The sequence below is a fragment of the Lutjanus erythropterus genome, chromosome 14, assembly GCF_056507025.1.
Source record: "Lutjanus erythropterus isolate fLutEry1 chromosome 14, fLutEry1.hap2, whole genome shotgun sequence".
In the NCBI taxonomy this organism is placed as follows: domain Eukaryota; kingdom Metazoa; phylum Chordata; class Actinopteri; order Lutjaniformes; family Lutjanidae; genus Lutjanus; species Lutjanus erythropterus.
In genome coordinates this window covers 20124854-20147971 of record NC_139330.1, presented here as the reverse complement: position 1 = coordinate 20147971, position 23118 = coordinate 20124854, and the positions used below count along the sequence as shown (strand labels likewise).

At 37.5% G+C, this 23118-nt stretch overlaps 1 protein-coding gene across 1 annotated transcript in view; it reads left to right on the top strand.

The window, feature by feature from the left end:
* Window positions 1–23118, top strand: part of LOC146315503 (VPS10 domain-containing receptor SorCS1-like) — a 77180-nt gene that overhangs the window by 36309 nt on the left and 17753 nt on the right. Inside the window, exons 6-22 of the mRNA XM_084735743.1 lie at window positions 116–180; window positions 696–814; window positions 1143–1232; window positions 4737–4916; window positions 7009–7155; window positions 9297–9399; window positions 9738–9814; window positions 12861–12952; window positions 13093–13200; window positions 13511–13628; window positions 13802–13935; window positions 16036–16149; window positions 17053–17224; window positions 17510–17696; window positions 19315–19448; window positions 19553–19676; window positions 22968–23080. Coding sequence (XP_084591869.1) covers window positions 116–180; window positions 696–814; window positions 1143–1232; window positions 4737–4916; window positions 7009–7155; window positions 9297–9399; window positions 9738–9814; window positions 12861–12952; window positions 13093–13200; window positions 13511–13628; window positions 13802–13935; window positions 16036–16149; window positions 17053–17224; window positions 17510–17696; window positions 19315–19448; window positions 19553–19676; window positions 22968–23080 — 2077 coding nt within the window. The remainder of the gene's footprint in view (window positions 1–115; window positions 181–695; window positions 815–1142; window positions 1233–4736; window positions 4917–7008; window positions 7156–9296; window positions 9400–9737; window positions 9815–12860; window positions 12953–13092; window positions 13201–13510; window positions 13629–13801; window positions 13936–16035; window positions 16150–17052; window positions 17225–17509; window positions 17697–19314; window positions 19449–19552; window positions 19677–22967; window positions 23081–23118) is intronic.

The window sequence follows — 23118 nt, the reverse complement described above, 5'->3', positions numbered from 1 at the left end:
ATGAAACAAACAAGACATTTCTTCATTTTAAGGGACCACAGTAAGTCAAAAAGGTTGGAAACCGCTGACCTAAATGTGAGTCTTAATGCACAGAATGTTTGTCCTGATGTTACAGGTCCAGACTGGGTTTAGACAAAGAACAAGGAATGATTCACCTGGAGATCAGCTTCTCTGACGGACGTGAGTAATAAAATGACGTTACGGAAAAGTACATTAGTCAAAATTTAATATGAGAATGATTTGTTGTAATTCCTTAACCAAGTTTTAAAAGTGGTGAGAGATTATAGCTTTTTTTGCTTTTTTCCGTACTAAAACTCTTGTCCCCTTCTGAATTGGCTGCATGGAGACACTTCATACGATTAAGTTAATTCATTTTTCAAGGGCCAGGCTGTGACTTGGCTCTTTTCTTGGCCACAGTGCAGAGCGGTGGGGGGGGGGTTGCACTTCCATAAGGCCTCGTGTGTTAATGCCCTGTCCCTGGGGAGACCGCCTCATTTGGCTGATGCTAACACACTGGGACAGCTCCCTCTACTTTATCTATTAGTGAGAATAAGGATTGGCCTCCAAAATTTTGCCTCTATGGCTCTGTTAATACCATCAGCATAAGCAATGCTAAACCTTGATCATGGACTACAGAAGGTTGTTTGTTTTTCTCTTTGTTATATTTTTAGCACTCATTTCTTGTTTACCCACAGGGTCACAGTACATAACTTGTAAACTTCAGAACTGCTCTGATGGAAACAAGGGCAAGCCTTTCCCTGGATTTATCATCCCTAATTCCCTGGTGGTTCAGGATGAATACGTTTTCATCCAGGTGGGTTTTTATTGCAAGGTCTGGCTTCATTAAAAGACAATTAAAAGCTGTAAAACCACTGCATTCGATCGCATCTTAATGTACAGTCATGTTTTTCATTAACTAAAAGGGGCCATTATCCTGGGAAAGGGTGGCATGAAATTGAAATCACAGTGTATTATGCCACTCTGCCATAATGCACAACATCCTAATTAGTTACAAACCCAGAGTTTTCATGATGGTTTAAATTGTTTAAAACATGCTGCTAGCAATCAGCGCACACAGTGAAGTTTATGAATATTTACCTGAAATGTGATGAACTGCAAATTGCACTATATTGCTTTTCCAGGTGCCAATAGGTGGCCAGTCAGTCCATTACGTGTCCTATAAAAGAAATGCTTTCTACCCAATGAAGCTTCCCAAGTACACTCTGCCAAAGGTAAGACTGCCGAAAAGGATGCACAGCGTCTGGTGAGTTGAACACATGCAGAGGAACGAGCAGCAGAGCAGCATTAATTCTACAGCAAAACTTGAAATTCTCACATTTTCAAATGATTTTACTGGCAATACATTAAATTGTTTTACCCTGCGTTATTATCCTATGTGTAACTATACAACTCCAATTCCAAGAAAGTTGGGACATTGTGTAAAATGTAAATAGAAACAGAAAGGTTTCAAAATGAATGCAGTACAAAGACAAGATATTTAATGTTCAAACTGAGAAACTTTTTGTGATCTATAAATATATACTCATTCTGAGCTTGATGTCTGCAGCGCGTTCCAAAAAAGTTGGAACAGAGGCGTGTTTGCCACTGTGTGAGCAAGTGTCTGGGATCTGAGGACACTAATCATTGAAGATTTGAAAGTGAAATTCTTTCTTATTCTCACTTGATACATGACTTCAGTTGCTCAACAGTCCGAGGTCTCTCTTGTTTTTCATATTTTACGTTTCATAATTCACCATATATTTTTAGTGGGACAGAGGTCTGTAGGTCTTTGCATTGTCCTGCTGAAATAAGCAGGGATGTGTTTGAAAAAGACGCTGTCTGGATGGCAGCATATGTTGCTCCAAAACCTGTATGTACTTTTCAGCATTCACAAATGTGACAGTTACCCATGATGCCACGGGCACTAACACCCCTACACCATCACAGCAGCTAAATTTTAATGTTAGTGCTGGCAACAATCTGGATGGTCCTTTTCCTCTTTAGCCCAGTGAACATGATGTCCAAGATTTCTAGAAACAATCTGAAATTTCGTGTTGTCAAACCACAGCACGCTTTTCATTTTGTGTCAGTCCGTCTCAGATAAGCCTGAGCTGCAGAGTTTTTGGATGGAGTTTGTATGTGGCTTTCACTTTGTATGATAGAGTCTTAGCTTGCATTTGTAGATGCAGCAACAAACTGTGTTTACTGACAACAGTTTTCCTACATGTTCTCAAGCCCATGTAGAGTCCTTATAAATTGTGTGGGTTTTTAATGCAGTTTTTAATGCAGTGCTGCCTAAGGGGTCAAAGGTCACAGGCATTCAAGTATTGGTTTTCAGCCTTGTCTCCTACATGAATAGATTTCTCTGGATTGTGTGAATCTTTTATAAATACTATGAATTGTAGATGGATAAGTCCATAAATTCCTCACAATTGTGTGTTGAGAAATGTTGTTCTTAAACTGTTGGATCATTTGTCCACAAAGCAGTGCACTACACCCCGTCCATGCTTGTGAATGACTAAACCTTTCAAGGACCTGACCTAACCTGTTTACTTTTTTTTGAGTGTTCTCCTCTTGTGTTGCCCCTGTTGGAGCACTTTTTTCAAAATTGTTGTAATCATCAAATTCAGAATGAGTGTGTATTTACAAAAACAATGCAGTTGATCGGTTTGAACATTAAATATCTTGTTTTTTTACTGTAGTGAATTGAATACAAGTTGATGATTTGTTAAATGCAAAATGATTTATGAATCATTGCATTCTGTTTTTCACAATGTCCCATACTTTTTGGAATTGGGGTTTTTATCTTAAGATCTTGTGTTTATTTAAGAGGCATTCACTTTTTAGTCACACAACTCACATTTAGGACTGTTTATTGCAGCAGCAGAACATAGTTAGAGTTTGACGTCTAGGCTCCGACCTCATCACTCCTCACAGATTATGTTTACACAGAGATATTGAGGAGTGATTAACACATTTCTTGGACCCCCTGTCGGAGCCTGCAGGTGGATGCTGGAAAGTTGGCGGGGCTGAATGAACAGGCAGCGATGCTGTTGCAAGGCAGCAGTGGCACTGACAGGCAGGGGGAGAGATGGGAGGTTTAGCGGTTTAAATAGACTGCCAGATTGTAAGGTACCACACCGTTTGGTATGTACCACAGAGTGTGAGGCGTGTGATGTGTGATTGCGGTGCAGCTTGAGTTGACTGACTGAACTAGCTCGCAGGCGTCGCTACATTCATTGTCACGGTCTGGTACAGTCTTGAGATTTTACGCCGATATATCCCGATATTGAAAATATTGATATACCCCTATTTCTAGCTACCTAGTCACTTAGCATAGCGTTCTGTAATTTGAATATTCTGTCATTTTGTGAGTTAAAATCTTCTAAAAAAGCTTTTTGCTAATGTCATAAGCTGACAATATTACATATTCTTTTACTGCTCAATCTACATGGCTAATATCTTTGCGCTAGTTTTGTCAGCTCAGTTAAGTAACAGCTGATCCCCATGTAATTTTTATTTATCTATTTATTTATGTATTTTATACACTCAGGCCTGTAATACATACACATGCACAAAAAGGACTCAGACATGCATCAGAGAGATGTCAGAGCAAGGAGGCTGCACACACATATACATACATATAGTCAGATGCCCACAAGCACTTTGGGGTTTGGTGTCTTGCTCAAGGGCAACTTTGCAGCACCCAGGAGGTGAACTGGCACCTCTCCAGCTACCAGTTCATAATCCGTACTTTAACCCTCTGGTTCCTAAGCCAAGAGCTTGCAGAATTAGCCACTGCCACCCCTAAAAAAAACAAAAAAAACAAAAAAAACCCCCCAGCAACATAGCCATCCCACTGAGGTGAAAAGGTAAGACTGCTGAAAAGTATGCAGATTTTGGTGGCCTGAGTATATGGAGAAGAACAAGCAGCAGTACAGCATTAATTCTACTGTGAAACACTTTGAGATGATTTTAAGGAGGCTTGGTCCCAGTTAGTCATAATGTTTGCTGACAAATCCATTAAATTGTTTACCCCGCATTATTATCCTCCTGAAAATTGATTCAGTTATGCATAATTATATCTTCAGATCTTGTGTTTATTTAAGACCCATGCATAGTTTTTAATCAGTTGCCCTCCCATCTGTATCAACAGATAATTTACTTAAAAAATGAGTCTGGGGTTGCACAGTGAGCGTTCCCCTAGAACTGCACAGGAACTTTTTGAAGCGGAGAGGTCCATTTGCATTTGCACAAAACAGCGTTCGCCACTGAATTCCATTTACTAAAAGCACAGCAGGGCAGCTTAGTGGTTTGAGAGAGCGTGTCATAACAACAGGAGAGATTTAGTGCCCACAGTGTTGTTTTGATCAATCTATCCATTCATCCATCCATCCATGTACTGTATGCTGTCAGTTTCCTTGAGAAGGACACACATCCCCTACCTCGCTTCGCTCCGGATAAGAGATTCAGTAAAATTAAATGGAGCCTGTCTTCATTTTTAGTGCATGGCATGAAACGCCTGAGGTCTAATCGCTGCTGATCCGGACTGAATCATGTCAAGAAGTGACAAATTGCTAGCTTGCTGCTTGAGCTCTGTGGCCACTATGCACACAAACTATGCAGAATCGCAGTTTTTTGTAAAAAAAAAAAAAAAAAAAGTCCTTTAAATCAATTCTTAAAACCTTGTTGGTTCCACACAGAGACATCTACTCACCAATTTCATATATTTTCAGGACTTGCAGATAATCAGCACAGACGATAACCAGGTGGTGGCAGCAATTCAGGACTGGCACCAGAATGACTCCTACAACCTGTACATGTCTGAGTCCAGAGGGCTCTTCTTCACCCTGATGCTGGAGAGCGTTGTGAGCAGCGGAGGACCTGAAGGCAACATCATGATAGACCTCTATGAGGTGGGCAGTGACAGTGCTGCTGTTGTCTTTTTACAAGTTGTCATGTTATAGGATTATTTGCCATGATCATTAATGTTAACTATATTAATTTGTGCAGTAATTAGTTCAATTAGGGGAACAACTAATTCACTGATTAGTTGTTTGGCTAAAAGAATACCAGAAAATGGTGAAAATGTTAATCTTTGTTTATCAAAGCCAAAGATGATGTCTTCAAATCTTTGGTTTTGTCCACAACTTAGAGATATGCAGTTTGCTGCCACAGAGGAGTAAAGAAATCAGAAAACATTCACATTTGAGAAGCTGAAAATTTTTTTTTTTTTCTTAAAAAATGACTCAAAACAATTAAATTTAATTTTAAATGATCAAAATGGTGATTAATGTAATATTTGAGAAGTAATCAATTAATTGATTAATCATTGCAGCGCTAAGTGCAATTATGCATGAAAAATGATGTTCTGTTGTGTAATATTACAAGCTTTTTGTGCAATTCTACAAACATATTGGTTATCTGACCATATTATCTCTGATTTTGAACTGAACTATTGGTCAAACAAGAGTAGGACTGCAACTAATGTTTATTTTCATTATTAATTAATCTAAAAAATATTTTTAATTAATTATCTATTTTATAAAATTTGGAAATTGTCCACTCTACTCCCAGAGCTCAAGTGTTTTTTTCATCCAGTGGACTTATTTTCAGTGTAATCCCCAAAACAGTTCACTTTACAATAATGTTAAGACAAGGACAAGGAGGACGTTCTTACATTTGAGTAGCTGTAAGCATCATGTGTCCAAAAATTGTCTTTGATAAATGACTAATAGATTAATTGATTAATTAAAATAGTTGCTGATGAATTTGTCAGTCGTCAATTTGTAGAGCTCACTTTGTGTTCTCAGGAATTAATGGACATTTTTCACTTTGACATTTCTGACACTGCATAGATGATTAAGCAGAAACATACTGGACAGATTTATCAATAATGAAAATATTACTTGCTACACACTTAAGTACCTCTTAGCTTTATTCATCAATCCACTCACATTCACTTTTTAATTTAGTGTCTCCGATCCATCTGACTTTAATGTCTTGTCCATGAGACGAGACAGAGACAAACATGGACTGAACATGCAAACAAAAAGGCTTCATTCACTTTGTGTTATCTAAGAGCTCCATACAAATTTAAATTCCTGGTTTGGGAGCTTTCATGAACAATTAAACAGACTCTGACTCTGACAACTAAAGTACCAACAGACAGGCTAAAACTTTAGTTAGAGTTAATCTCGATTTTTCGCCGCATCTCGGATGTCCTCACCATAATGGAACAGATGTTGCTACACTGCATTTTATTCTGCAGCGTCTGAGTGTCTCTCTCATATCCACCTCCTGCCTTCTGTTATTATCTTTTTTCATGAGACATTATTGTCTCACCAAAAAAACAACGAGTAGGTTCAGTCTTTTGGTAACATACCATCCATACACAAGTTAAGTGTCACTTAGTCACAATGCAGGCAAAATAGCAGCTTTATCTTGTGCCTGGAACATGTTCTATCTGTGTCGACAGATGTGCTTTGAGGTTGCAGCGACCGCACATGTATGCATCACTCTCGATTATCCTCATCTGCAGCCAGCAGTAAAAGCATCACATTGTTACAAACACACACCTAAGATAGCCATCAGCACTGGTTACTCTCACTGCTCGCTGACCTCCACACACATTTTATGCCCAGACATATTTAATGACCAGGAGAAGATACGAAACGGTCATTCTTCCTTTGGCGAGAGAGTGGTGCTCTGCAAACGGAGGAGAAACTCGAGCGATGGCTGCACGTGAGAGTCTGCGTCTCTGTGCACATAAACACAAAGAAGAAGAAATATCTCAGGGCTGCGCCATATGTTGTTTTGATTCTGCAGAGTCCTACAGATGGTCCAAAATAGTGCTCCCTGTCAGAAAAACTATCACTTTCAGACATCTCTTCCTCTCCAAACTAGGCCTTCAGCTTGACTTAAGTCTGAATAATTTACGGTTGTTTTTTTTTTTCCTCCCTTTTTTGTTATTTTTCTCCTGCTGCTCCCTGTCTCTCATGTTCGCAGGTTGCAGGGATTAAAGGGGTGTTCCTGTCAAATAAAGTTGTTGAGAACCAAGTGAAAACTTATATCACATACAACAAGGGGAGAGACTGGCGCCTTCTTCAGGCTCCAACAACCGATCTCCAGGGAAATAAGGTCTATTGTGAACAGGTAAGTGGGCCACTGACAAGAGATAGATTTGGTTATTTGGATTTCCATTATCTGCTCCAGAAAATACTACGCTGGATCATGCCACGGTCCAAGAGTGCAAATAAATGTATTTCACACCAACACAGCTCAGAATATTTCAGTAACTGATGAGACCTTTCAGATAATTTAACATGCCTAAAACGTTCTGTTGGAACATTTTTCCAATTTATATCAAACACTTCAAAGATAACACTTAATCATGAATGAAACTATGAAGTTATTTAATTAAGACCATTCTATTGTTTTTTTTATTAGCACTAGTAGTGGTAGTACGCCTTTTAATAGTTTAGTAAGGATTTTACCATAACATATTGTACTTTTGTGCACTGTGTATTGTATCAAAACTAGGCAGATGATTTTAATGCAATTAAGTGTGATACTTACAGAACATTAGATTTTTTAAAATGTATTTTTAATAGGTTGTTGCTGCAGGTTGTTGCTGCAGAGCTGCTGAGTTCATGCATTAACATTAATTTTTTATTAGCTACTAAATCAGCTCTGTTTTCAGTGGTGCTCAGTTTCTACAACTGATGTAAATGCTGTTGTAAGTAGAGATGGGACTGATCCAATATCAGTTTCGCGTCACATTTGCCACGTGCTTTTCTATTTGTACGTACTACACAAATTGAGAGCTGAACAGCGCTTTTCTCTTCCATTTAGCAATTACATGTAATACATACAGCTGGAGTGACGAAATGTACTCGCCAACCGATTCATGGTGAAACACTGAACCAGCAGAAAAATGACAATTACCAACTTAAACCACCATAAACCACCATGTTCTGAACAAACATATTACAAGCACTATAAAACAGTAACATTTCTATTGACATAAAAAAGCAAATTTTACCTCTCAGCAGTGCATCATGGGAAATTATACAAATGAGGGCCTCTCAAATGCACATGTGAATGTCACAAGCCAGAATCCTACAGTGTCTGCCAATGGTTAAAGGATGCTATTGCACAAAATACACAAGCTTTCCAGACTGACTGTACTACAACAACTACTATTACTACTACTACTACTACTAATAATAATAATAATAATAATAATAATAATAATAATAATAATAAAGAGAATAATAAATCAGAAATATCAACAAAAAAAGAGTGCCGGTTTCTGTGTAGTATCAGTATTGGCAGATCTCCAAATTCAGATATCAGAGTTGGATGGTAACTGAAAAAAGTGGAGTGATACATGTTGTAAGAATATGTCTGAGTCAGAAATAAATGGACCAACTATCTGAGGCATGTCTGCCTCAGTTTTCTGCTGGTCCATCATGTTAAATGAAATAATTGTTTGTTGAATGTATGTCGTGTAAAAGTTTTAGTGAGTTGATTAATAAGTTATTTTGTCATTGGTAATTGTTCCGGACTTCTGACCTTAAACAAAAAACAGATAATGTAAAGGTAACATGTTTGAGAACCCCTGTTTTAACGGAAAAGCAAAATTTTAAATAATCACAAAGTCACAGGAAGAAAGGCCAAATAATAATAAGCAAAAACTAAAAAAACACACACGAAAGTGGTAGCCAAAGTCAGCAATTTAAAAAAAATGAGAATTCCTATATAGAGGATACATTCTGATAGATTCTTAGCTGTAAATAAAATCGAAACAGGCCATTTCTTGATTTTTATGAAGGTCCCACAGTCATTTCCCATCATCCAAGCTGCTTTTGAATCTACTATGCAGACACTCGTATCTCCACCACGGCATCTACCACCTTTTAAATTTGGACATTCAGCTGTTTTCCAATGACTCAAAATAATTCTGGAGGCTGTAATAATGCCAACCATAATATCTGAAAACATAGATTTTGATATATTTGGTTTTTGAGTAAGCATAAATCAGGGCGTTGATATTGAACTTCCAGCATAAATTATCCACATACTTGATGATGAATGATAGTATTTATGTAATGTTTTGTATTTTGATTGTTTACATTCCAAATTACTCCCCAAGATAAGTAGCTGATTTCAAATAATGATGGTTTTACAATTAATTATCATGAAACATTGTGTTTTATGTGAACAAGGTCTGTTTAAAAACTTTAATTTTTACTTTTTGACTTCAGCAGACTAATCTCTTTTGTGTTTTGCAGCCTTACTGTTCATTACATCTGCACCTTCATGTATCTGAGAATCCTTACACCTCGGGAAACATTGTCAGCAAAGACACAGCTCCAGGAATTATAATAGCATCAGGTGAGGAGATTATTTGATTTGCACTTTGATTTGCACATCCATACTGTTGTTTACTCTTGATCATATCCCTCAGTGCTCTCAATCAAATCTCTTCTTTACTTCTGTTCCCAGCAGTGTCTTGCTCAGTTTACAAAACTAAATGAAATCAGTCTTTCCTGCACATCTGTTCCACGATACTAGATAAAAAAAATGACAAAAACTTTTGTTTTGTCTTATTTGAAGCAATACTCAGATTTCAAAAGAAGCAACTGTACGGATTTACCTGTGTAACCATTTAAGTGAAACGCTTGAAATAATAAATATTGGAAATGGTACTTTTTTACTCCTTTTGTATCCAGGTGTGGTTGGGCCTGAGCTGACCAGCACTAATGTCAGTATTTTCATCACATCTGATGCTGGAAACACCTGGAGAGAGGTACAGTATGACAGATGAGTGTAAATTTTGTGATACTGGTCTCTGTACAATACCTGTATTTCTGTACATTAACATAATAATAATAAATAATAAATGGTAGACTGCTAAAAAAATAATTTAAAGGAGAAACAGGCAATGAATTTTCTGCAATAAATCATAAAATTACCATAATATGTCATCAGAGATTAAGGAAACATGTTAAGTTGAAATACTCACGTCTTCGTCTGACACCAGTGCTACAGTCTCAGTGTCTCCCTTTTGAAATTTCTATTCTGGGCTGTAACTTGTGTTATTGTTTGCTCATTTCATAATTAGATTTCAAATTAATAGAGAGTGTTTGCCATATGAGAAAGTGTCTGTTAATGAGTCTTAAAAAATAATTAATTTTGCTTTAGAAAGAGTAGATGGTTATAATGGTTAAATTGACAATATGTTAATGCAGTCTGGCGGGCAGTAAGGGAGGACTCCAACTCCTAATATTTTCAGCACAATGGGTTTTTATTTTGCAGGATAACAGGCTTAGCTTTGCATTACTAGATTCCAATCTATTTAACACACAGTCTATGACTCCAACTTGCTATTTAGACTGCAGTACTCATTTTTAGATATGCAATTGTTACATGTTGCTCCTTTAAAAACCATTTAAGGGTGCCCTGGTAGCTCAAATGGTGGAGCACACACCCCATGTGCAGAGGGCGTTTTCACACCTCTTTTGGTCCAGTAAAACATACCATTCATGCACTTAGTGTGGTTCATTTGGGCTGGTGTGAAAGCTGTCAATTGAACCCTGGTGTGAACCAAACAACCAGAACCAGAATGAGTCCTCCTGATAAGGTGGGTCTTGGTATGGTTCCAAATGGTTCCTGGGGCGGTTTGTTTGTGGTGTGAAAGCAAATGAACTAAACACAGGATTTTATGATAGAAGATGTGATTTTAGCCTGATTTCAAAAGTTAAACTACTAATAAATCCATCTGCTGATCGTGACATCTGTTCAGGAGGCAATCATATTATTTATCTGTATAAGACATGCATAGCCTTTATTTATGAAGTTTATTTAGTAACAGGTATGCACTTCACTGCAGGTATTTTCCCTGATTAATATGTCAAAAGCTGTGAAAACAGCTGTGCTTGTATCCTACTCCTTGTGCTTTGTCTGATTAAAAAGTGTATGACAGCGATCCCACGGGAATACAACTGTATGTCGCACACATGAAAAAAATCTCCCTTTCTGATCTAAGGAAAATAAAAATCCAGCTTCTTTTTGCATATTCTTTTCTTCTCTTCACAAAATTTCTGCAAACTCAATATTTAAAGATGTACAGGAGGGTTTTCAGACGCAGCGCTGCATTACTCAAAACAGGCTTTGCTAAATAATGCTTATAAGTTATTTCTTTGTGAGCTCTTAAATATGCCCATCAGAAGCATTAAAGTGTTGCATAAATCTCTGTCAGTCACAAGAGTTTTATTTCCTGTTGATGCACTGATGATACAGAATGGTGATCACCAAAACTATCTAAACAACGAATTACCTGCCCGTCTATAAAACTTCATGTTTATTCCTCTTGGTTTGTTTGTAAAAACTCAGTGTGAACATGAACTGGACCAAAGCTAAAATACAGCAATGTTTAATTTTTTTCCTTTTAGTCTGGACCAAATGAACCGAACTACAGGTGTGAAAACACCCTAACAGTCCTCGGCGGGGACCATGGGTTTGATTCTGACCTGTGGGCCTTTGCTGCATGTCTTCCCCCCTCCCTCTCCCCCATGTTCTTTCTGTCTAAAACTGTCCTATCAAATAAAGGTTAAAACACCCAAAAAATCTAGGAATGCCACTGCAGGGGACTGTAAAGTGCCATACCAGAACACCTGCTTTGGCCAGACGTCCTGAAGTCATCAACATTTTAAAATCAAACTGAAGGAATTTTTTCAAGTTAATCAATCATGTAGTCATGTGTAGGGTTGGGGGGGTGGGGTGTAGGTATACAGTATATGCATATGCGTATGCTGTGTATATTTGTATATGAACGTATCTATATATGTGTATTCTGGGAAGCTGTACTCAGTTTGTGAGGTCACCATAATATATGTTATAGTTTTACTCTGTTGTCTTTGAATATGTTTCATCCTTCTGTTTTACGGTTCATGTTTGTTAAGGGCCCTTGGATGGGCATTTGAAGTAGCAGTGGCTAAAATGAACCTAATTAAGCAAAAGTAGTTATATGGCAAATAGTAAAATAATATAAAATGGTTTAAAAAAAAAGACAGTCAATGAAAGGGAAAATACATTTGTTTAAAAAAAGTTAAAGAAGTGACTTCACAATGGCAGATTACGCAAACATCTGGAAAAATCAGGCCAAAACCCCAGTAAAAGTGAATTAACTTGAAACTGGTTAATAAAAACAGACATTATGAACAAGAATGGAAACTTTCCTGCTGTACCATTGTTGTTGGAGAAGCAAGCATTTCAATTTCGCATGTTTCTTTGAGCTCTGATGACAGAATTTTATCATGTATTACAGTAAATATATTACAGATTTCTCTTGTAAACGTTGTAAGTAATGTCTTTTGGTCACATAATCTTGCTTAGTGTTGTTATGTTTCTCTATAAAACTGTTTTTTAGTCCAGACAACAAATGTTTCTCCCCTGAACTTTCCCCTCAATCTAACTAAAAAAAGAGAAAAAAAACACTTAGTCAGGCTTTATCTGAATAAAGAATTGGTGAACAAAAGTAAGAATATGATTCAGCTTTCAATGCCATCTTTCAGCTCTCACTTTTCAGTTTACAAGAAAATAAAAAAAATGAAGTTTTGACACTCAGCCTTGTGCATGACATGTGCACCTCTGATCTGTGAAACAAATAAACCCAAAGATTGTTGCCATCGGCTTAGACTTCAGAAATCAACAAAGAGAGCAACACTTGCTACAACTGAGACTCTTGTTTGAAGAACGGAGTGTGTAGGTGTACGAGAGCATGTTCCTTACACTGTCACCGTAGACTTGAGTTTCTATCTTGTGTGATAAAGCGACGCTGGTCGTGTCTGCAGGTGTTTCAGGAAGAGTACAGCGTGTTTTTCCTGAATCAAGGAGGATCTCTGGTGGCCATCCGACACACACCTCTGCCAATTAGACATATTTGGTAAGACTCTCCAAGGATGTTTTTAGAAACCATCTTCAAACCGAGGAGCGAGACTGCTTTCCTGCTAAGGCTTTTCTCTGTGAATTCAACCCCATTTGCGGCTGGTCTGTCTGTGATCCAACCATTGTTCTCTCCCCCAGGCTCAGTTTTGATGAGGGCAGAAACTGGGACAAATATAGCTTCACCTCCTCTCCGCTCTATGTTGACGGGGTGCTGGGGGAGCCTGGAGAGGACACCCTCATAATGACGTAAGATATGAAGGAACCACAAAGAGCTCATATGTTTCTAGTTTGTTAATTACTGCACTGGGTAATGATATAGCACCCTGATGAAGACTTAGAAGTGTACATAAATATTCTTGAGTTTATTTAATGTGGTTTTGAAAGGGTTTCATAAGCCTGAGATGCAGAGGAGTTTCTCAGCCCACAGAGGAACACGGATTAAAGTCATTGCATTAAAATTACTCAAAGTGAAGGTTTTCACACAACAGTTTTTTTTTTTCCTTGAATCTGACCCATATACCAGCTGTTTTTGACCTAGTTTTTCTTGTTTGTGCAGAATATTTGGTCATTTCAGCCATAGATCTGAATGGCAACTTGTCAAGATTGACTTCCGGTCTATTTTTCAACATCGATGCACATCTGAAGATTATCTGACATGGCAGCTACACAATGAGGTACGAGGATCCTGCTGCTACTTGACTGCTGATAACACACAGTTGCTGATTAAACCCAAGTGAATTCCTTTGATTCAGTCACACAATAAAAGCAAGATGGTGATAGTAAAAAAAAAAATAAAATAAAAGGAAGAAGAACCTCTGAAATGTTTATGATGCATTATTCATCACAGGGCGAAGTGTGCATCATGGGAATGAAGAGAATCTTCCAAAAACTGAAAGCAAACGTTCGATGTGTCAAGGCCAGAGATCAGTATATTTCCCAGATGTCAGACTCCTGCCCGTGCACAGAGGCAGATTTTGAGTGGTGAGTTCCCTGCTCTGCAGATACTCTTTTCACTTCATTAAATACCAATGCACAACATTTTGTCATTCTCCAGAGACAGAGTCTGTGAAGCAAACCTAAGGCACAACAAGGGGGGGTTTCCAGACAGTTTTATTTTATAATTCACAACTTATATTCTTATTTTATAATCTTCCCGTCAGCATAAGATGTTAGTACTATGATTTAAAACTAGGTGTGACTAACCTTCAAATAACATTCAACATATGTAATTATATCCTGATTTTACCAGAAATATTTTTTCAGACTTTTTATACATATACATCAAAATATGGCAAATGTGTGCAAAATGATTATAATAATCAAATTGATGGTTCAGTGCAATGAACTGTGTCTGTGGTCACTCTTTACATCAGACAAAACTCTTAAAACAAAAACTTCAGTGACTAATTCTGTTAATTTTAACCACCATTTGCATGGACTAATTAATTTTGACAGCATAACTTTATGAAAGTGTAAGGGTCTATGATCATATCATCACAACTCAGTTTGAACTGACAGATTAACAGAAATATTGAAGCCCCTTTCCTAACAATCAAAATTTGATAGCTGAACACTGCTGTTTCTTTCTGCTTATTTGAAGTGAACTTGAATAGTTCAAGTTCTCCATTGTCACATGCAACAGTTACAGTGAAGCGAGGAAATTCTTAGATCTCAGCCTCCCCCCAACAATGCAAATTAAGATATGATAAGAAAGGATATAATAAGATAAGTTCTGCTACTGATGTCATAATTTTGTTTCTTGTTTTTTGCTCTTGATTAATAAATGCATTCTTTGATTTTGAAACAGTACTGTTATGTTCTTGTTATGAAACCGCTATGCATGTGACATGTGACATGTGACAGTGCACACCAGAAAATAAACCTCCCCAAAAGCCACTATGTAATTTGAGCCCTGATTACATATTAAGTAAAATAAAAAATATGAATTCTATATAAGTACATGGAAAAACAGTGCCTAATCATATAACAATAGAAATAAGAAAAGTAAAATGAAGTAAAATAGACAAAAGTAGTATTGGCAATGACACTGAAAGTAATATTGGCAGTGATATTGAAAGTAATAAAAAGTTATATTGCACCAGATAATGAACAATGAATGATGAAAGTTGCACTTGATATAAAATTTAATATTCTACATGGTAATAAGAATCTAAAGTATTATTGCACAACATAATGAGCATAATATTGCCCGTGATAATAGTTAAGCAGCTAAAACATGAGGATTAAATATAATATAATGTGTACACAGTTAAATAGAACACAATACTGTGGTTGACAGGTGTGCAGTAATGCAATTAATGTATATGGGGAATGAGAACAGGTTCTAGATTAGAATAGAGTAGATTTTCATAATGATTTAAGTCATGTCTTTCTCTATTATATACTTACATATATATATATACACATATATACATATATATATATATATATATATATATATATATATATATATATATATATATATATATATATATATATATATATATATGTATGTATACATATATATATATATATAGATAGATAGATAGATAGATAGATATAGATAGATATAGATATAGATATAGATATAGATATAGATATAGATATATATCTAACCAGTTAGAGGTTTCACTGTCTTGTATCTTTTATCTTTCTGATCTCACTGGTGCTAAATGAGCAGCTCTGACTGCAGTATTAAACAAGCTTAACACCACTTTATTTCTAAAAGACTTATTAAACTTTCCAACTCCGGCTCCTGAGACTGTGTTGATCATGATGAAAGGAATCTGACGGATCCCTCTGACTTTGCCGAGGTGTAATTATAGTTTGTGTAAACACAATTCCTTTTCTGCTTCAGAGGCTTGATACATAAAACATCAAATCTCAAATACTCCGCGCTGCTGCGCTGTGAAAAGTTTTCTCAAGCCCAGAACACCTCTATCCACAGAAGATATGCACAGACTGTGTACGATTCTGTTTGAGCTGAGTAATTGTATTTGATATTTTAAATAAGTTATTACTAATCCCAGTAACACCCTGGTGTGTTTTTTTTTTCTGTACTTGTTGTTCCAACTGAAACAGCGACTATGGGTTTGAGAGGCAGATTGATGGGAGCTGTACTCCGGCTTTCTGGTTTGTTCCTTCAGCAACATCCAGGGACTGCATCACGGGGGACAGCTTCCTCAACACCACAGGGTGGGTACACCTCGTCCATCTGCACTGACACCAGCAAAGAGACTAGTTGGTGCTCAAATGCCCTAAATTACATTTAAACTCAACTTCCTTGATAAATTATCTGCTATTCTGCAGGTGTGGAAAGCAGCTAAGTACACTTACTCACTCCAATTCAATTCAAACTTTATTGTCATTACACATATACTCCAACAACACAGTGCAGGACAGAACAGCAGCGCAAGACAACAGTTATGCAATATTATAGTAGTATTTTCTACTGAGGTAGCATGATAGTTGTTGGAGGTACTTTAAGTCCTTAAGACTTTGCAGTAATCCCGAAGTGACAGAGTGCAGCACAGTAGTAGTCAGTGTTAAGTAACAGTGGCGTTGCAATGGATAAATAAATAATAATGTAACGTAATATGGCATAGTATAATATTTAATGGTATAGCATAATCATGGATTATATATTTATACAATACAATACATGCAGCTATTTAAGAGTAGTTTTGAGGTTCTCAGTTTACTGAGGAACGCAAATAGGATTACAAATTGATGTGAGGCAGATCTTTAGTATATTTATTGCCACAATAACCAGTGAACTGCCAGCTGTAATAATCCAGCTGCACAGGACACACCTCCCATCATCTTAATGCCACATGCTGCATTTTAGGATGCTTGAAAACTGTTTAGCAAGCAAGTAGTTGAATCAATTTAGCTAAATGACTGTAATATTATTAATTTTTATGTAACCAATAATGTTAAACGGCATCTAATTGAAAACAAGGGCTAATTGAGTTGATACAGCTGTGGTTGTGTAGTAGACAGAACGTCTTCCTGTGAGTGCATGTGTTTTAGTATGTCTGCTTTTACAGTCATGTAGAGCTCATCTGTGTCTTTTGGGGGGTCTTTAATGAATTCCAGATATCGCAGGGCTTTGTCAAACAACTGCACTGAGGGAACGCTGTTGAAGTACAGCCCCAGGCGACAAAAGTGTCCCAGCCAGGCCCCCAGGGGCCTCCAGCTCTTCACCAGTGAGGGAACGCTGGTAGCGACACTGGAGAGGAATGTCACTTTCTTGGTCTTTCTAGAGGAGGTGCTGACTTCACTTTAACAAAGCAATAGTCGTGTTTGTTACAGGGTGATACTTGTAGACTGCATGCTGTTTCTTTACTCTTATCTGTATATCGAGATGCTGTCAGAGATGCAGCACAGAGGCCGGTGCGCCAACATGTCAGATAAATATGCAGTGACATGATTTACCACTTGACCTCGTTCTCGTAGATATTATGGAAAATGCACTCTGTTATGTGTGAGCGAGGACTCCGACAAACAACTGAGGCTACACTCTGAGTGACAGGATTCTGTTTTCTTTTTGAAGGGTCTCAGCTCCACGACAAGTATAACAGTGGACTTCGGCGATGGGACCGCAATATCGTATGTTAACATAAGCTCCATCGAGGATGGGGTCAAGCACATCTACAGTAAAGTTGGCATCTACCAGGTTGCTGCTACAGCAAGCAACACTCTGGGCTTTGACAGGGTGACACTGTACCTGCACGTTTCCTGTGAGTCGAAACAAGTCATTTAAATGTTGCTGTTAGAACACCTTACCTTTTCTTTAATGATTTCTCACTGTGTTAATATGAGAAAATTGAGCTCTTTTTCCTCCACAATACCCAATAAGTTATTGTATGTTTATAGATAATGTTCATAGGTAATGTTTAGAGATAGTTTGGATTATTTGGTGTGGGGTTCTATGAGGTCTTTATCAAAAGTCTATTATTAGCTACAGTAGATGTCGGTCGGCACACCACTTGTTTGGAGAAGCAGAGAGGGCCACCACAATGGAAGGTAAGCAATGTACTGATGTGGACAGCATATTTTATCCATTTACAAAAGGTCCACCTAAAAAAATCAGTATCATTTTAAGTGTACACTATATTTAGTATATTTTCACTGCTTTACTTTGCCGTCAGATTTTTCTGAAGTCGATCTCCAGTTATATAAGCCAAATATGACTCTCTCCCAACCAATAAAACTCTATAGGCAAAATCAGTCATTTTACCTCTCAGAGTTGCTGATCCATTACTGCCTCAGTCTGTTTGTCTGTTTTTGTCGTTGTGTGAGTGGGATGAATCCAAATTATTCCTTTAAAACACCAAATTTACACAGTAACACAAACAAACTAACAGATTATTAGACAGAACAGCAACTCCCTTTTTCTGAGAGTTGAAATGACTGATTTTGCCTGTGGTGTTTGGTTGGTGTGTTGAGAGTGATATTTGGTTTATATAACGGTTGTCTGACAGCAAGGTAAAGCAGTGAAAGTGAGTATCATGCACACTTTAAACTGATATTGATTCTTTCAGTTGGACCTTTTTTAAGTGCCTGAAATACCTTTTCTTGCTGATTGTGTCCACAGAAGTGAATTGCTTAGATTATGTGCTGGTGCTCCTCTCTGCTTCTAAAATGGGAGGCAGGCAGACCGCCATCTACTGTAGCTAATGCACTGTCAATGCAAAGTCAGCCAGTACCTCATCCAACCCCCAACTATCCCTTTAACTGGCTAACAGTGCCTGTTTCTTGCCCTGTGATATAGCATGAACTTGTTAGAAACTAACTTCATTTAGTAAGTATCATAAAGTTACTACACTAGAAGCTATTTTCTTGATCTTTTATCACATTTAATCATAGACTATAAAATCCAACACACTTCAAGTAGGTCAAAACACTTGTGAGCCCTTAGAAAGAAAAAAACACTACAAACCACTAGGGCCAGTATGCTCACGACTCTTCTGTTGCTTCAAATTCGCTCATTAAAGTGAGACTTCATCCAAAATCCACATCCAAAGTTTTTAGCGTTACTCACCCTGTGTAGGCGTGAAAGACGGCTGTTTTTGTTGTCTCCTCAATGACAGAGAAGGGCAGCTGTGGTCAGTTCGGATTCAGCTCATTATAATGGATACCAACGGTGACATTTTCATGGCGGCGAAAAGCATCAAAACATCCACAGACACTTGTCAACTCACTCTGGCAGTGCGATCAGCTTCACCACCACCTGTCTATATGCTCATTGTGTTTCAGACAGCCGCTGTGTGCCGAAGTATGGCTAAACATGGAAATTTGAGCACCATGAAAGCAGCATTCAGCCATTATTCTCGCTTTTATGTTTCCTCTCTTAAGGTCAACTCGAACTGGTCCAGCTCTCGGCTCCTTCTGTAGTCGTCAAGAACAAAGCAGTAAACCTCACCACAGTGTTACGCCCCAGCAATGTGGGGACAGTCACCTATTACTGGTGGTTTGATAACAAAACGGAGGTGCGCTTCACTTTCTCTTTCTGCACCATGCAGTCTATTAACTGACTGACATGATAAATTCACAAGTCACAGTCAATCTCTCTCTCCGTCTCTTTGTCTTTTAGCCCATTGTGACCCTGGACGGAGCGATGTCCTTCACTTTCTCTAAGGAGGGGAGTCACACTGTCACTGTTCAGGCTTCAGTGGGCAACACGGTCCATCAGGACCAAATGACTGTGGCAGTTTACGGTGAATCATACATACACATGAACACACGCACACACACACACATACATATATGTGTCAATTATATGTCACTTCTCTTCAAATTGCAGATTGAGTGACTGAATAAAAAAGGTGCACTTCCTTGATTTTTCCAGAGCTTTTGTGGCCTTCATCAGTAGATAGAGTTGGCTTAGTTGTTATCGCATAACATAAGTATGGTATTTGGCCACAAGATAAAGGGTGGTTGTACTAAATTCCATTTGCTGATGAAGGCTATGAGATGTGGTTAAAGGTTCAAGAAAGTGGACCTTGAAATAAGAATTATTTTGTTGAAGGAGAAATATGTAGTATATTTGCTGCCAGCATGTGCTCCTTTGAAATTTCCATTCTGAGTTGAAATGACATTTATTAGTTGCCACTTGTTATTGTCAATAACAGTATCCTGCACTCCTGTTCAGTGTTACTGCAACCTGCAGGCAACCTGCATGAGCTTCGAGTCTGGAGAGGGAGGGGGTGGAGGAAAACAACGTGCTTCATAGATAAAATAGGGATTCATCCTATTTCATATGCCCTCTATGAGTCCAACTCACTGTTTGGACTGCACTACTCATTTTTGAATGCTAGGGACTTACATATTTCTCCTTTAACCTGCAATTTCTAAGGTTGAAACTTTGAAAAATACACACACACATGCAGTCATAATTATAATTACTATTAGAAGGCCTATGTATCAACATTCAGATAACTCATAATTTAATTTCAGGTTTGAATAGCTTCAAAATGTTTCCAAAAATCTAGTTTTCTAAAATTCCTGGGGGTTTTCTTTGATGTTTATGAAGGCATTGGCAAAACAGTAGATGTAGTGAATAACAATGCATATATCCAAACTGTCAGTAGTGTGAGATCAGTATATTTTAACATGTGAACAACAAGTGGCTTTGTCTCATAGTACCTAATAAACAAAGTCGAGGACTAAGCAGGACTGGAAGTGGCTAATTACAGCTACTCAAATTACTGTAATTAAGCTCTTTTTGGGGGCACTTTATTTTACAAGTCTGTAATTTTAATCTTTCTTAAGTATGCTATGTTTTATACTTAGTTACTTTTAAAATCATAATTAAAGGGACAGTTCACCCCAAAATCAAAAATACATAGTTTTCCCCTGGCCTGTAGTGCTATTTATTCATCTACATTTTTTGAGATATCAGCTAAAGTGATGTCTGCCGTCTCTGTCTCTTCCCCTCTTGGCTTGTGGTGCTGAAAGCACACGCAAAAAAAAAAGTCAGCGAAGATTCTCAGTTATCATGACCATGGTATTAGTTAAGGATTATTTTAGGCAACTGGACCTCTTGAAGTTCTGAAGAAGTCTGTCTACGTTGCCTACAATAACACTTAACGAGCACCAGAAAAATACATTTGAATGTAGGAACTACTTTCTTTCTCACAGAAAAGAAAGTAGGTCCAGTAGATTCTACTGTAGAAAGAAAGTACTTCCTACATGAAACTGCTCACATCAATGTCTGTGGATTATCCTGAGTAACCGGGCCATGGTGTTTTGAAAGAGACACCAGTTTTGAATTTTACAAATGTATTTTTGGTGCTTTGAGCACCACATTGGAGAGAAGGCAGACATCTCTATGACTGATATCTCCTAACTGTATTTTTGGTTTGGGGTTAACTGTCCCTTTCATTACGGAGTGAAAATTGAAAATGAATATCTGTCTGTCTCAGATTGCAAATGGGCCAAAAAAATCATGACATATGGAAAAACAAAACACAAAGCTGCATCAGGCACAGGTTTGGAGAGTTGAGAGTAATTTAGAGTGAAGGTCTTGAGAAACAGAAACCTCCTCTGATTGATTGCCTGCTATTGATAATGCACTACACATCAATTGTTAAAAATTAAAAGTCTTATACTTTTTTCTAATAGTTTTTGAGAAAAATACTTTGTACTTTTACTTTGGGTATTCTTTAGTACCAGTTGTTTTTCTTGTAATTAAGCAATACCACTGGGACTTAGTGATAGATAATGATGCAAAATAAAGTAAGAAGGTTGCAGGACCAAAATATATCTCTTTGCTTCTTACAGCGCCGACAAAGAAAAGACATCTCACCATTCATCTTGTGCATCTTTGCATAAGATAAACCTTATGCATCTAAGATGAATCTTTGTATCTTATGCAAAGATGCATAGATAAATCATATGCATCTTTGCAAAAGATGAATGGGTTATAGTATGCAGCATTTTAAAAAGCATTAAATGAAGTCGTAAATCATATGAACATTTATGAACTTTGAGAATATCTCCAGTCCTTGTCCTTTTCAATTTGGCAGTCACACTGCCAGCCTCTATATTTTGTGCTGAAAATACACCTCTGTACAGTCTGCCTCACAGTCAGGATCAGGGTTGCTTAAGGTATCTGCAGAGATGGCAAAAGTGTACACAGTCTTTACCCAAGTAGAAGCATAGATACTTGAGGAAAAAAAAGATAGCTACACCAAGGAATTACCTACATGTATTTCATGGTCAAAGTAAAAGTCAATAAATAAAGTAAATGTGGCAAAAAAAAATAATAAAAATAGGAAATAGTAACAGCAGGGTACATTATAAGTCCTAATAATAAAGATATGGACATTCAATAGTATTTATGGTCAGGCATAATTATACTCTAATAGGTCTCCCAATATTTATCAGAGGTGTGTTTCTGTAAGTGTAAGTAATGAGTTCCATGTGGTACAATACCTGTAGATCTGGAACCAGATTGCATGAGTAGGAGGATCTGGGTCTAGCCAATGAATAGTGAAACATTTGATAGCTGCAGCAAATAGAATCTGATGAAGGTAAGTATTTGCCCGCCCTTTAATACCCTCCAGAATCACTCCCAAGTAGTGGTACTAAGGGATCTCTGGGCAGGTCAAAGCTGAAAACATTTTTGAGTGTTACATATATGTTATGCCATAAGTCTTAAGCTTTGGGCACGTCCAGAATGTGAGGAATCTTCTTTTTTATGTGTTATCTATTGTCCCATCCATTTAGGCTGGAATCTGTCTTGATGTTTGGAAGGTGGCACGCAATGATGCAACATAAAAATAATGAATAATTATCAATAATTGTCCTCAAAGCATTAAAGACTGTTTTGAAAATGTAAGGTGTAGAAAAGTACAGATTTTTTTTTCATTTGTAGGGACTAAGAGTAAAAAGTTGTCCAAATAATTGTATATATATATAAACAAATAAAATATTGTAAAGAAGGATCCCGCATCATGAAGTTAGACAGAAGAAAGTTCTGAATTAGATCTATGTTCAATTTTCAGATTATTTCCGGTCACATGTTTTGGCCTTTTCATCTAATTTGGATGAGCTGAACCCTGGTGTGTCTGAGTGGAGAGAGGACATCAGCAGAGTGGTGAAGAGCTCCATGGTTCAGGTCAGTGCTGCAGCTCACAGCTCGTATTATAAAGACCA